At 36.2% G+C, this 15166-nt stretch overlaps 1 protein-coding gene across 1 annotated transcript in view; it reads right to left on the bottom strand.

Moving 5' to 3' along the window:
* The window catches only part of ptprn2 (protein tyrosine phosphatase receptor type N2), a 139293-nt gene that overhangs the window by 42621 nt on the left and 81506 nt on the right, over window positions 1–15166 (bottom strand). Inside the window, exon 12 of the mRNA XM_043245497.1 lies at window positions 13257–13321. Within this exon, the coding sequence (XP_043101432.1) occupies window positions 13257–13321 (65 nt within the window). The remainder of the gene's footprint in view (window positions 1–13256; window positions 13322–15166) is intronic.

Here is a 15166-nt window from a genome sequence, read left to right as displayed (position 1 = left end):
TGACTGTTATAAACTGGTCATTTCACTGTTTGTGAGAAACAAAATTACACATACCAAGACATTTATCTTTCCGATATTATTGGTTTCTAGTGAATCAATTCATCCTAAATGGTCCTCTTCGCTAGCATTTAGATCTGATTCGTTCTACAAAAAACCATTCACTGATTTGAGTCCCCTGTAATATGCTTTCCCACCGGTTTATGCAGGGCTGGATTAACATAAAGACTACGAGGGGCTGAAACCCCAGGGCCTGAGCAATGGGGGGGCTGTGATTGGTTATGGAGGAAAGGAAAAGTAAGACTAGACAGATCGGCCAATGGGAGCACCCAAACTTTCGTAGTTGGCCGATCGCCCAAACCACACCCACTCCACAAATGATTCATCCTTGTCTGCGGTATTCCTCTGAAACTTTATGAGAGGTAAAGTGCCTTTGTGATAGCTTGAATTAAAATGACAGGTATCTTTGAATCGTCTTAGCTTCACTGAAGCTCATGGGAAACAAACACCAAAAGCCGTAGTCAATAGAGAACAAGCAAGAGAACAGCTGGGCCGGACTGGTGTCTCCTGCACAGTGGTGACGAAATAGTGCAAGTCGCTTGGTATTTGACACACGACACTATATGAACACAGGAAAAGGTGACGCTATCTAAATGCACTATACTTTACCCACTGAGAAAATGCAAGCATTTTAATCCACACAACACAACCTCTATGTTACATTACATTTACTAAAGCTGTAGAAATTATTATTATTATAAGCTACTAATATTAAAATATTGGATGCTACAAGGGAACAATTTCACTTTTACTGTATATAGATTGTTTTAGTTTCATGTATTTAAGATGTGTTTTATTACAAACACTACTTAATTTTCCAGTTAGTTTATTCAATAGTTACAGTATATAGCTTTAAATTAGGGAAACTATAAAAGACAATTTAATTGTTCTAATAATCCAAACCAGTAAAATATTAATAATTTAATTAATTAAAAGCCAGAAATGTAATACAGCAATAATATTATTAAACGCATTTGCAGTATATTTAGTATACGGCTCTAACCCAAACATTTATGGGTAAACACATTGGTCAGATGGGTTGCATTTTACCTCAAAGTTTGCTATATGTTATATATGTTGTTTTACATGTCTGATTTGAATATTTTGCAGCTTGGAATATGTAGCTTGTATCACTGTGTGTTAGATTTTAGGAAAAATAAATAAATCTTGTGATACTAAGACTTGGGACTTGGGTTTGCTACAGCTCAGGGATAGTGGTAGTGCACATTATAATTATTAATAATTTTTTTTGTTTATTAAAAATATATGTTTAACATGTTTCAAGAAAAAATGCCATTATTCTGTTGCATACTTGAGGTTAAAATCAATAGACAGACAATCTGTCACTGATATACAGTAACATGAGATAATGATCTTAGTATTTCAAGGACTAAAACAAGTGCAGTATGTGGTGTGATGTCTAATTTGAAGCATTTGTTGTCAGATAAGCTCTAATGGCATGACAGCAGCAGCATTTACAGTACTTTTAATGTAACTTTAAAATAACACAAAGTAAAAGCTGCAATTGTCATAAAACCACTGGCCTCTCATATGTCACTGTCATATGATGTAAAAAGACTGCAGGGTGGAAGGTCAAAATAGCTGGTTTGAATTCCATCAGCTTAAGGCCGACCTAGCCATTACCTTTTAAAACGGAGAAGGAAAGGGAGGTGTAATGAGGGCTAGATGCAGGTGCCCACACGTTACTCACTATTCCCTTTCAAGACTCATAAATGAAATAAAAAACCGCCTCTCACACTGCTTTTGAGAGCTGCTTCAGGGGTTGATTGGTGGGGGGGAATGCCTGCATAGACCGCCATCAAACGCTCTTTCCCTGACCAAAAGGTCAGACCATGGTAAAAGGTTGCCAGAGTTGCGAGACTGCCTCTCTTTCCTTGCTTTCATCCATCCTCTGGAGCCCTTGCTCCCGTGAAAGAGAAGGAGAGAGAATGAGGGAGAGGGGAGAGAGAGAGAGCGGCTGCTCCGATATGACATTTCACACAGGGATCCACCACAGCAACCGCTGGCATTTAAGTTACTTTTCAAGCAGACAGGCCGGGTTCCTAACAGCATGGCTGTTGTTAGTGGCGGTTGATGTGCCCGCTGAAATCTCTATCACAGGCAGCGCAGATCTCGGCACATTAGGTCGACTTTAAAACTGCAGTATAAATAAAGTTATAACATCAAGGCTCAGGGACACACGCGCGCACACACACACACGCACACACACACTTCATTTGACAGGTTCGCACAGTCTGAACATTACACACCACATTAGCACTCCGGCACCTCGTTAACACGCAGTCTTTTTGCACAGGAAGTTAGGATGCCCTCCATCTGTTGCCAGTGTAGGTGTTTATGATGTCAGTTAGTGTTGCAAATAATAGCAAAGCTGAGCTTTGGAGAACCAGGCGAAGGGATCTCTGACCTCTTATTTACAACACTGATAAAAGACGAAGCATGGCTTTAGAAAATCTTTTTGCTATGTTTTATTGGTTTGATACAACAATAACCTCGCTTTATTAAAAGCAGAAAAGGTAAGACAGAGCTTGATCGATGTGTTTTCAAAATAATATAAAGGACCTTGAGTATATTTCAAGGGAGAGAAAATCTCAGGTGTTTTTTGGATAAAGGTTATCGTAAACCTGCCACATCCTCTTTACATTTCAATGTTTAAAACGTACACAACAGGATGTGCACATATAAAAAAAACCCTATGCACTGAAAAGAGAGGACTTTCATCTCCGGACCATTGAAAGGCCCTTAGAAAAAAAAAAAGAGATGGAAAGAGAGGAAACAGGGTTAAGCTTTGAAGTTGTGTGCAGCACTCTTGGTATTTCAGGATCAATTTATTATCTGTGATTTCATTTCATTTGTGTTACTCCCTCTTTCCTCTGCATTAGGAGAACAACATAATTTACTTTGATGTCTGAGGCAGAAATATCATGGCTCCGCAGTGAAGATGTAAAGAATCTCTGGACTGGCACAAAAATCTAAATTATGTCCAGACTGGCTCAAAAGGGGCTGTGGGACAAGCAAAGTTTGAAACAAAGTTCTTAAGAAAATACACGTTATAAGTTATGATCTATTAGTTTGATTTCTGTGCTTCAAACAACAAAAAAGCATACATCAGGGGTAATGTACTTCACTGAAGAATTTAAATTCTGAGCCTCCTGTCATTACAAACAATTACTTTCTTTCAATTTTGGTTCTTAGAACACAGCACTCAGTACAGCATCGGACCTCATTGACTTTCACTGTATATTATACAATAAAATTTCCAGTAGCTGGATTACTACACATAAAAAAAGTCTAATATATTTAGAAACATCAGAATGTCACAAGGTTTTCATCAAAAATGTGGTCTTAATAAATCAAAGACTGAAGAATCATATCGTATGGGAGTGAAGGAAATGGTTAAAAAAAAATTATTTTTGATTTTTTGATTGTTCTCGTGTAAGTTGCTTTGAATAACAGCATCTGCTAAATGACTAAATGCAAATTGTAATGTAAATGTTCAATTCGTGTAGTGTATTTTTACAAAACAAAACATCACTGAGATGCTAAAGTAGATGACGCAGAAATCTTAGTTTTGGAGAAATCGTGATTGGAGAAAGATTTAATGTATTAAAACATATTGTCAAAATAACAAAAGTTTCACAATTACAGTGTGTCAGTGCTCAAGAGGAGCAAAAAATCCATGATAAATTCAAATGCAAGACCGGAAATAATTAGTTAAATATTGACACATTTTTCCTCTCTCAACGGAAGCTCACACAGGCCTATTGTGCTGCTGCTTTTGACCTTCTGTTACTGAATCAATAATAATCTGATCATTCACCTGATTAGATTGAGGTGATCTTCACGGCTGGCTTTAATCTGTGCAGCTGTGATCTCCCTCACGTAAAGTGTACACAGCAAACTGATGTTCGATCTAACCACCAATGAAGCCCCACATTATAGTGCGGTATTGGCTGCGCAAAAGCTGAAAGCAACCATTAGGGGTAAAGTGGATATTCATTTGTGCCACCGTGCAGTGGACACGAAGGCCATATTTGTTGGCCTTCAATATAACAAATATTTGTGTTGCCATGGTGATCTCAAGTTTGTCTCTTCCTTTCTATCTCGCTGATTAACACCTTCAAGGTCATTTCTAATCAGGCAACGACTGTAGAACATGGTGGAATGCATCAAATATTCATTTTATATGAACTGATGTACATTTCAGAAGCTTTCAGGTTTGCAACTGTAAATACATTTTTACGGTTTTCACATTCTGAGTAATATATTACTTAAATACAGTACTTAAAACTACTTCTTATTAACTTACACCACACTTGGCGATAGAGAATAACAGAGTGTGAGTTCCTTTGTCTAGCTAAGTTTTCCTTTTTTTTCTTAGAGCATTCCAAAGTCTCCTGACTGTGTGATATCTGACACACGTGCGACTCTGAGAAGCTTCTTAATGAGTCATGAGTGCAAATGGGGGCTTTACAGAAACCTCATTTACATATCACAACAGAAACACCAATATCTTCCCCCAAAGACTTCTCAAGTGCCACGGTAAAACATCAGCTTACACAAAAACTGTAGAGCTGTTATATTAACTGCCGCTTAGAAGTGCTAGAAGTGTGAGACATTTTCAGGTTTCAATTTCAAACCTTAATTACAGTATTAAAAAGAATCATGATTTTGCTCAAGACAGTAGACAACAGATTTTGCAGACTATAAAGCATCTTCAGTAGCGCTTAGCCGAATTACAGCATACTTTTTTATTTATTTAAATTGTTGTAGCTCACTATAGTTCAAACTTTATTAATTGCCATAATAAGATACTTTTACACAGTGTTTTTGCCAAACTGACATGTGGATGCATACTGTATTTGCGCATATGTGTGACAACGTGTCACGTATGTAGCATGCAGTGTAACACTAGCAGGGCAAGACAGGCAAATATATGAAAGGAAGGTCTGGTGAAAAGGCCTCAATCTGTGAACTTACTTGAAAAAACTCTTCCTATTTCTACACCGGCAAGATGCGATTCGACAGCAGATCCCTTCCTTGACATGTCACTGTATTATATGCTAATATTTATTTTCACTGCATCAAATTCTACTCTTTTGTTGGGTTTGGGAGGAAGAGATGGGAAGAGAAAGAAAAAGTCAATGCAGGGATGGAGAGGCAGAGTCTGGGAAGGTTCTCCAAGGTTTTGCTCACATACATATGAAAATATGCTCTCTCTTTGTCAAATGCATTCATACTCCAAAAACTCAACTAATACATTTGTGCCTATAAGTCTTTTATGCATGTTTAAATATTATTTATAACAGTTATTAATAATTACAGACTTTTCCTGTTTCAGTTCATTTAGCACACACTTTTCTCTATTGTATTTATGGTTGAACTATCCCTTGTTACCTGCCAAGCTCTCATTCTTCAGTGAGAATCTGCATGCAAATGGCCTAGCTAGTTAAATTAAGATTAAATAACTGAAAGTAAATAAGCAGACTAGGTTTACAATCCTTTCACTAAGACTATTTCATGAAAACAAGCATGAGGACACGCTTAATTTTCTCCATATAAATGTATACACAAAGATACATATACACACAAATCAGGAAAATCGCACTTGAGATTCCTGCCTGTCATCGATGATTTTCTGCTTCTTCCAGCATTATCTGTTGAAGTGGTGCTTGGAGAATTCTCCTGCTAATGGCTGCATCCATGCATAAACAACCTGAAATAATTCCTGCCCCAATTTATTCACAAACCCAGTCGGATGTACCGTTTGACAGGATCTGCATCCTGCTAATTTGAGAATAAAGTAGCCAGCAGCAGCAGCTCATTCATACATATCCTTTCCTCTACCTGCTCCTGATGCCAGATGCCATCACATCCCATCCTTCCTGGAACAACTAACTTTTCTTCCAGGACTTTAATGATCATCATACAAACGCCATTCCCAAACACATCTCTTTACCTCTAAAATACTTCACTTCACCTTACCAAAAAAGCCACAGTTTCTTGAAAAGTGCATCCAACGCTCCATGTGACATCAAAGTAAACCTACAGAATATTCAAATCTCTAAAATGTCCAACTCTGACCCATCTGATATCAAAAATTACAGGCATTCTTTTTTTTCTTTTCTTCTTTTCTTTTTTTTTGTCATGTCCTCTCATTTTAAGCAGCCTGCTTTTTTTTTCTTTTGCTAATTATCTTGCATTATACACAACAGTTCTGATTTTCATAGAAATGTATAACTTTTTTCTTGATGTGACATTTGCAATAACTGCTCAGAACATTCTGTTTTCACAAAAACAATGACAGATTTTGTTCTGTTCTTCTTTGTACTTGAAACTCAAATCTTTTCTGTCCCATATTGCTAGGAACACTTAGTTGTTGTTCTAAAATGCATCATCACACTGCCAAAAATGCATACGTCCATTAAATTAATTCCTTTGCATTAAGATTTATATGCTAACAATGGATATTTCTTCTGCAGCATTTATTAACATAGGTCCATTTTAATTTACAAATACACCACCTTGCAATGATAACTGACGTTCATTTAGGATATTTATTCAATTATTTATAATGTATGTATGTATGTATGTATGTATTACTTTAATGTTAAAAATTAATTTATATATAGTGATTAACAAAAGCCAAAACGGTTTATTACTAGTTCATGTAAGCTTTTTCGGTAACACTTAAAGCCTTTACGTACAATGCATTATAAAGGATATCATGCATTCTGATTGTAACACATTATATCTTGCCATAAATAATTATAACAAAATTTTAAATGCATAGTGTAACAACGAATTGATAAGTGTTATAATTTATTAACTGTGATTACAATTATTCATGATAATTTGGAATGCATTATAAGTTGCATTGCAGTCACAATCAATGCATTAAAAGTACTTTTATAATGCATTATACATACAGTAATAGCTTTGGGTAAAGTGTTACTGCTTTTTCATAACTGAATGTTAATGAACTGAACCTGGCAAAAATGTTATCTTGAAGCTTTTGGACAGACAAAAATGCACGGTTGGATTTGGGTGATGATGGACGGTTCTTTTTAAAGCTCTCCCTCCATCACCTCTCTACACCTGGATGTCTCCCACACTTCCCACCAACTGCTAGGAAAAGACTGTGAGTTAACGATAGGCCTGTGCAGCTGACATAGAGTGTTGGGGATTTAGTCGCTATGGAAACCCCTATCATAGCTGACGTGGGGTGGCAGAGTCACTGTCGCTATGACAACTGGGCCAGCTGACATACAGGTGGTCAGGGGGCGGGTGATATCACCAGGTGTTGTGTGCCCCCCGTGACCTCTGGCAATGATAGGAGGAGAAAAAGAGTCAGGCTTTTCCTTTTGCCTTTTATGAGCTACGTATATCTCTTTCACACTACCTTTCTCATATCCCGGTCGTTTTGGTCTCCCTATTTCCTGTTCCCTTTTATTTTTCATCCTTTGTGCATAGCCCTGTGTTACTCTGTCCCTTAAACACCCATCCTCTCTCTCTCTCTCTCTTTCTCTCTCTCTCTGTCTTTTAATCAGAGAAGGAGCTATAAAGAGGTTCATCTTTTAACAGGGAGAAAGATATGATATACTGGCCAGCAAATGAGTTCATTAAAACATTAATCAACACATTTATCAACTATCAACTGAAAAAAGAAATCTTCCCCTTCCCTGCTTCCAGCTCGCACTTTTTTTTTGCCTCCCTCTCCTTCATCTCCACCAGATTTCACACATGTTCAGTATATGATAATATGAAAATCTCCACTGCTACCCTTTGTATTGCTGTTGTGCATAGAAAAAAAAAAAAACAGTGAAAGACTGTAAAAATACTACAGTAAAAACCTATTAATTGGTCAGCAACAAGTTCCCTTAGTATATACAGTGAAAAACTGTATTGGACTGTGATGGACAAGTTTTTTTCGAATTGGAAGTTGACATTCCCAGAAATCCCTGTATATAGTTTCACATTTGATGTGTTTTCTTAGTGTTTCTTATCATTTTACGGCTGTGTTACATCTAATATTGTTAAAATTATTGTTTATTCTTCATGTGTATACATCAGTTTCATGTATATTGCTATGATGGTGTTTACTGTTTGTGTGAATAGTAATGATTAATTCTAAATTCTGAATATATATATATATATATATATATATATATAAATCATTATTATGTGATGAGCTATAATTTAACTTTTATATTAACATTATATAATTTAATAAAATATGTTTTTTAAATGTACATTTAATCAAATCCGTAAAAACCTAAAACGGTGCTACCAAATTCTGCTGCCAGTTTCTTTCTGCAGCATAGGTACAAATATCAAAACAACAGATCTCTACATGCAGGAGCTATATGACATTCAGACATCGCATCAAATAATCATGTCTTCATTTTAAATGTTGCATGTGCCCACATGAGGTGTGACCTGTGGAAGGCCTATCGATCCTCCCTGCTTATCTCTGTGACATTTCCTTACCTCAGTCTCCATCTACCACAGTCAAATCCACCACTGTCATATCAGATCTCTAGCTAAGCGTTTCTTTCGTTACTTTAGCAGAGATTTCAGTCATGAGTGAGGTGAGAGGAACCCTATGACTTGATTGGCCCTCATGGGAAAGATTTTTTTCCTTTATTTTTTATTTTCTATTTATTTATTTTCCTATGTCCATCATGCCTCTGTTAGATCATGCCTCCCAGCCAGAAAATTAAGATCCAGTCCCGGATGTGAGATCTTGTAAGAAAATATGTTTTGTCCAGTAACAGAACAACTAGTCTGCAATGTATCCTAATACCAAAACCTGTTAACAGAAAGTCTTGTCTGGTAACCAAAATACGAGTGTTTAACAGTCTTCTATCAGCCAAGTAGCTGACTGAGAAAAGCCAGGGAAGAGCAGAAGCAGGAGACGAAGTGATGATGATAAAAAAAGGAGAGGTTATCAAATAGTCTTAGATGCATATGTTTGAATGCCCAGACTTTGTCTGACTAACACAAATTCAACAAGTACTATTAACTGACTCACAACAACATCCCATAAACCTTGAATTTCCATAAACATTCCCTCATATTTCTTATTCATGAAGTTAAACCCACAGTCATAGGACTAAATGACAATGAAAAATAATATATCTAAAAAAAAACTATTGAATGAAATGAAATGAGTACATAAATGGTTTTACTGATTTTTATAAAATATTATTTAATAAATGGAATATAAAATAATTCAACAATTGTAAATGAATGACAAAATAAAAAAGAAAGAAAGAAAGAAAGAAAGAAAGAAAGTTATTGCTCTCTTGAAGCAAAACACACACAGTTTGCAATTGAGGAACCTCAGATCCTTCACTCCTTTATGATCTACTTATGATCCTTTTCCCTTTCTCCTGCAAGTACATCCATCTTTTTCTCTTTATGCCTTTCATAACCTGTGTCAGTCCACCTACTCTCACACACTCCTGCTAGGTGAAACACACACAGTCGTACACACGGCTCTGCGTGGCTTTTTATTTTATTCAGAGCTATCTGATCACATTCATACAGCTGAGATAATTTCTCTTTCCCTTCCAGCTGAGAGTCCTGCGCCCCCGCCGACCCCTGCAGAGCAGTCATGATTAAGGCTAATTACCAACAAAACGGGCCAAGATGACAAACTTCAGACAGCGGCCCTGCACCCATACAGCATGGTGAAAATGACTATCAGAGGTGTGTGAGCAGAGAGAATGTGAAAGAGGGGGTTAAAAAGGGAAGTATTATCTCCAGAGCGCTGTAATGAGAGGTCTGGGTTCAAACAGTTACTTGCTCTTCACTACAGAAATCCTTGCTGTTAAAATTTGATTTTGAAAAAGGGTAAGTACGGATGTTAAACACGACCAGCAGCTCAATCTCGTCGTTAATTACTCTTTATTTCTATTAATGACATGATATGTTGTCAGTCGGTGCTGCAAAATTTATGCACTCACGAACAGTTTGCAAACACAGTTCTTACCAGTAAAACATAAAAGCCATTTCATGACCCTGTCAAATTCAAATAATAATGTCGATGACAGTTTTCACTACCAACCCAGCAGTTATAGCGGATGGAAAGATAATGGCTGAGCTGGAAGGAGAGCAGCTTGTTTTGCGACATATTCTCCTCTTTGCTTGTTTGTGGCAGGTCTTATGGTCACATTCTCTATTGGAAAGCTCATTTAGACCAGGTTCATAAAGGCTGCCGGCACATCAATACCCTACTTGATTACATTCTCACCTCCGCTGAGAGGACTCGATGAATATTTATCAATGTGGATGCACGCACACCCTCCCCTTTCATCACATCCGTCCACCACCCCTCAAAACCTTCTTCACTTAATTTCTTTATGAATATTAAAGGCTGCATTATGTCAGCTCACAGACTGACAGCACTTGAGCTAATCCTGTTATTGTCTTAGCGAGATGGCTGCATCTCTTGCTTAATGTGTCAAAAAACATGCATCCTTTTATTTTTATTTTTTTTCCCCCTTTCTCTATTGTTGTGTTTGTCTTATGTTGGCATGGAGACAACCCTAAGTGGATCGGAAAACAATTTGTGGAGGTGGGAGGATGGGTTATCAAAGTGCTGCTTTCAATAGGAATATGCTTGACGTTAATTCTTGGCAAACAATCAATGCCTGGGTTTTCATGTAATGGGAGCGTCGTGGCAAATGGCGCAGGGAAGGAAGCTTGAAAATTAAAAACATCTATCTTAGTGATTGTCCAAAGTCACGAAAAAAACAAAACAAGAAAATGTTGACGTTGACGGCACATGTATGCAAATCATCAAAAATATTCCAACATTTTCAGAGTATTTTTAAACCGCTTCCTGTCATGTTCTGTGGATGATTAAAACACATCAATTTACTCTAAATACTGTGGATGAATGTACCTTATTTTCAATGTAGAGTGGATTTATGCGTGCTAGCCTAATAACCTGTACAAATATACAGTTGCTGCTCGATGTAAAAACAGTTTTTGCTATAATATTTTTTAATCTATTATTGTAATCATAAGCACACTAGGTTGTAGTGAAAATATGTTTGTTCTTTTAGTTATTTACATAGCTTGTTTGCTGATCTCTAATAAATCTGTCATTGTATACTATTAATATGATAGGGTTTGTGACTTGCTTATGTTCCTTTATTCTAGGTCACTTTGGACAAAAAGCATAAATGCATAAATAACAATGTATATGGTGGCAAATGAATCCTGAGATTTGCAGATACACATGAAAATGTTGACTAATGCTAAAAAAATAAGATGGATATTAAATAATTGTATGTATCTTGTACTCCACTAACATATGGGTATGTACAAAGCAGTGTTGTGATTTATGAAAACACAGTGTATGGATTCTCTATGTCATTCTCTGAGAAATTACTATAAAATTATATGAAAAAAGAAGCCAAGTTTAAATACTTTTTTTTGTTTTTAAATACTTTTTTTTGTCAGCTAGACCAGCCCTATCCAGAATGCTGATAATTTCTTACATATCTGGTCAAATGCATATTCATTTTATACAGCAAAAAATGTAATTACTGATACAAGTCAGCATAAAATAATCATCAAAATTCTAATATCCATAACAACTGTCTTGTGGTCTAACCGGATATGTATGCTTCCACCAAAAAACACAGACTTAAGGGCAGTTGTTCAATGAGTAGGAGATCAAATGTCCCAGCATAAGAAGAGTCTCATTCACTTAGTGTTCTGTTAAATTCTGAGAACAATGCAAGTATATCCTCTCTGATTATTATCCCAAACAAAAGCAAAACATGTTTTACCATTTTCAATCTAAGATATTAAACTACCACTGTGGGATAAACCGGTGTAGTATTGTTTATGTTTCAAACGGTTTTATGTTTCATGCAGAACAGCACTTTTAATCATTTTAGTTTAAAGTATCCAGTGAAAATGCCAAATGTCTACGTGTTAGGCAATAGTCTCTAAACATCTCTTTCCATGTATTTGATTGAGATAACTAATAACCATCTGTCCCTCCGTCCTCTCTCTCTCTCTCTCTCTCTCTCTCTCTCTCTCTCTCTCTCTCTCTCTGTTGTGTGGCTGTTTTGATTGACAGAGTATATTTGGCATGTTGCCTCTGCAGCAGACAGCGAATTGAATCAGTGACATAGAGAGCTGCTTAGCTCTATTTAATGGCAATCACAGACATACACACACACATACACGCATACATACATGCTCAAACACACACACACACACACACACACACACACACACAAAGACGTATATAAATATATTGCACACAATCACAGAAAAAGGTTTAATGATGTAACCCTATTCCTGCGAGTGTAAGAAGTTCTTTAAGGATGCAATATTAATATTAAGTAAAAAAAAAGCAATTTAGAGTTTGGCTTTTGCAGTTTTATCTGATCTAATAATTTACAAGAATAGAGCAGGCTATTAAGAGAGTACCATAAATGCTATGGTAATAGCATGCAGTTTTAGATTTGCATCACAGTAATAGTATTTTTTGGAATAACACATAAAAGCAATATTTTACAGTATGAATATGGCAACCACAAGAGATTTTGCATCAAATGCAGTTTGCAACCATGTTAGTGAACAAACTACGATGATAACAGAACTTCAATTCTGGGACTTAACCTTTTAAACTGGACATAACACATTTTTCTATTAGTTGACCACTAATCTTTCAGCTTTTTCAAACCTGGATTTCAATCTTTTGCTGAATAAAAAATAATTTATTTTGAATGTTGAGTTGCTGGTCTGCACTAACTTCCATAGTATGGGGAAAATGTGCTACCGTATGCAATTAATTGTGATCAGCAGCTGTTTAGCTATCCATATTTTTAAATATCTTCTTTTGTGTTCAGGAGAAGACAGAAATTCATAGAGGTTTGGAACAGCTTGAGGGTGAGAGTACTTGACAGAATTTTCTTTTTTGGGTAAACTATCCCTTTTAATGTTGGTGGTGCTATTGCTAATCCATGACATTTCATTCTAGAGTTTGATATAAAAAAAAAAAAACATCTATAAAAGAATGCTAAGTTAAGGGACAGATTCTGCGAATGAAACACGTTCAATACGGGGTTGCACTCTGGGAAAGAAGGATGTCATCATTGGTGAGGGAGGAAGAGAGAGAGAAAGAAGACTCCTTTCCTCTGACTTACATCACTCAGTCCAGCCTCGAGAATCCGCAGACCACTCTCCTTCTCAAGCTGTCCTTTCTGCTCAACTGTTGAAGAGAAAAAAGGGTGACTGAGTCAGAGCACATCAGGAGCTATAGCATGTCATCAGTGCTGAGATGGATGTGTGTGTTTGAGCTCATTTGAATGGGCATCGGGGAGCTTGTTGTTTAAAAATGTTTCTCCATGTTTGAAAAGATGTGCCAGAAATGTATTTGTGTTTGATGCACAAAATCTGAATATATAACTAAGAAAGGATTTAAAAGGGGATCTGGGGACTTAAAAGTATATCGCTCCAGAAAAATACACCAAGCAAAATATGTTTTAACCTGAAACCTGCAAGTACAAACATTTACCCACAACTGTGTGAAACGGGGGGACCGTAGTCAAAAAAGAGCACTGCGTGGCTGCAATAACTGAATTTACTTAGACGCTGTGGACGTCGTCATATTTTTAGCTGATGGATCAGAATTCTGCAGCTTTTTTCGGGCTGTGACTATCCAAAGCTTTCAGAGCTTTTGTATTGAATAAAAGGTACAAAAATATGGCACGTTGTGCGGGCTTCGTATGTCAAAAGAAGAAGAAAAAAAGGATTTATTTGCTGGTAACAATTTTTTGAGACTAAGCAGTTGTGTCAGAGATATCTTTTCTTTGATAGCTTTTCACTAAAACCAGTACTTTCTTTCAATAACACTGTGACATGTTTAATTCTTCAATACATACATGAACCATTTGAAGCACTGCATCTGTTGGAATGACAGAAAAAGTAAAGAAGCGTGATGTGTTACAAATAAACCATTTCTAAATTTGGCCTGCAGCAATGTTAGTTTGCTTACAGCCCCAGCAAAAGAGTTGAAATGATACTTAACTACTTAACATATTACAAAATCTGCTGCCTCTCCACAATACAAACTGACAACACATCAGCCTGAAGGTATATATATATATATATATATATATATATATATATATATATATATATATATATATATATATATATATATATATATACACACACACACACACACACACACACACACACACACACACACACACACACATATATACACCTATTCTATTGTTCTGTGACTGTCTGAAACACATGACGACCAGCTAAGAGATGAAAGCTAAATTTTTGCTCTTACAATATATGCACTAAAACATTATTTTTTAATCATGCCATGAAAACTTATTTACTTTATTACAGCTAGCCACTGGGATAAATCTGTGATAAATCAATTTTAGCATGTAACTTTTACTCTTACTAAGGATGCCTTTGATGTCATGAAGCTATTTTTATTTAGTGGCACCAAAAGCAGCTATTTCAATGTTGAAATTCCACATAAAAAAAAAAAAAACAGGTATCACTTTAAAATAGGGAATACTTATTCCATATTAACTACTACTTTCCCTCAATAAATTTCTCATTTGATGTGCTTAATTGCTATTAATAAATGGCTAATATTCTAGTAATATGCGTGCTAATAAGCAACTAGTTAAGAGACAAAAAACAACGCACAATTAACAGCTTTCAGCGACAAACAGGCCCTCAAACACGTTCATTACGAGAGGTGTGAATATTCTCAGACAGTTACTGATCTAAATGTGTGAACAATTACCTGCCATGCTCTATAAGGCATGAAGAAACATAGCACAACACAAGTGTGAGTGTGTGCACTCTAATATGTGGATTGAAACCTATCTTAAAATGACAGAATCAAACAAAATGCATTAGTTAAAAAAAAGCTCAACATATAAGATGAAACGCTTTCTCCTACTTTGATTCTCAGGCAAGTTGCTCTTTTCAAGCACAGCTTTGATAGTGCATTTAGAAAGAGAGAGTGAATTAAAAGGCTTTTTACAGATTACACAGAAGGGAAAATAATTATACAGTG

The sequence above is a fragment of the Puntigrus tetrazona genome, chromosome 7 (genome assembly GCF_018831695.1).
Source record: "Puntigrus tetrazona isolate hp1 chromosome 7, ASM1883169v1, whole genome shotgun sequence".
Taxonomy (NCBI): domain Eukaryota; kingdom Metazoa; phylum Chordata; class Actinopteri; order Cypriniformes; family Cyprinidae; genus Puntigrus; species Puntigrus tetrazona.
The sequence above is the reverse complement of the archived record's forward strand: the minus strand, read 5'-3'. Positions and strand labels throughout refer to the sequence as shown.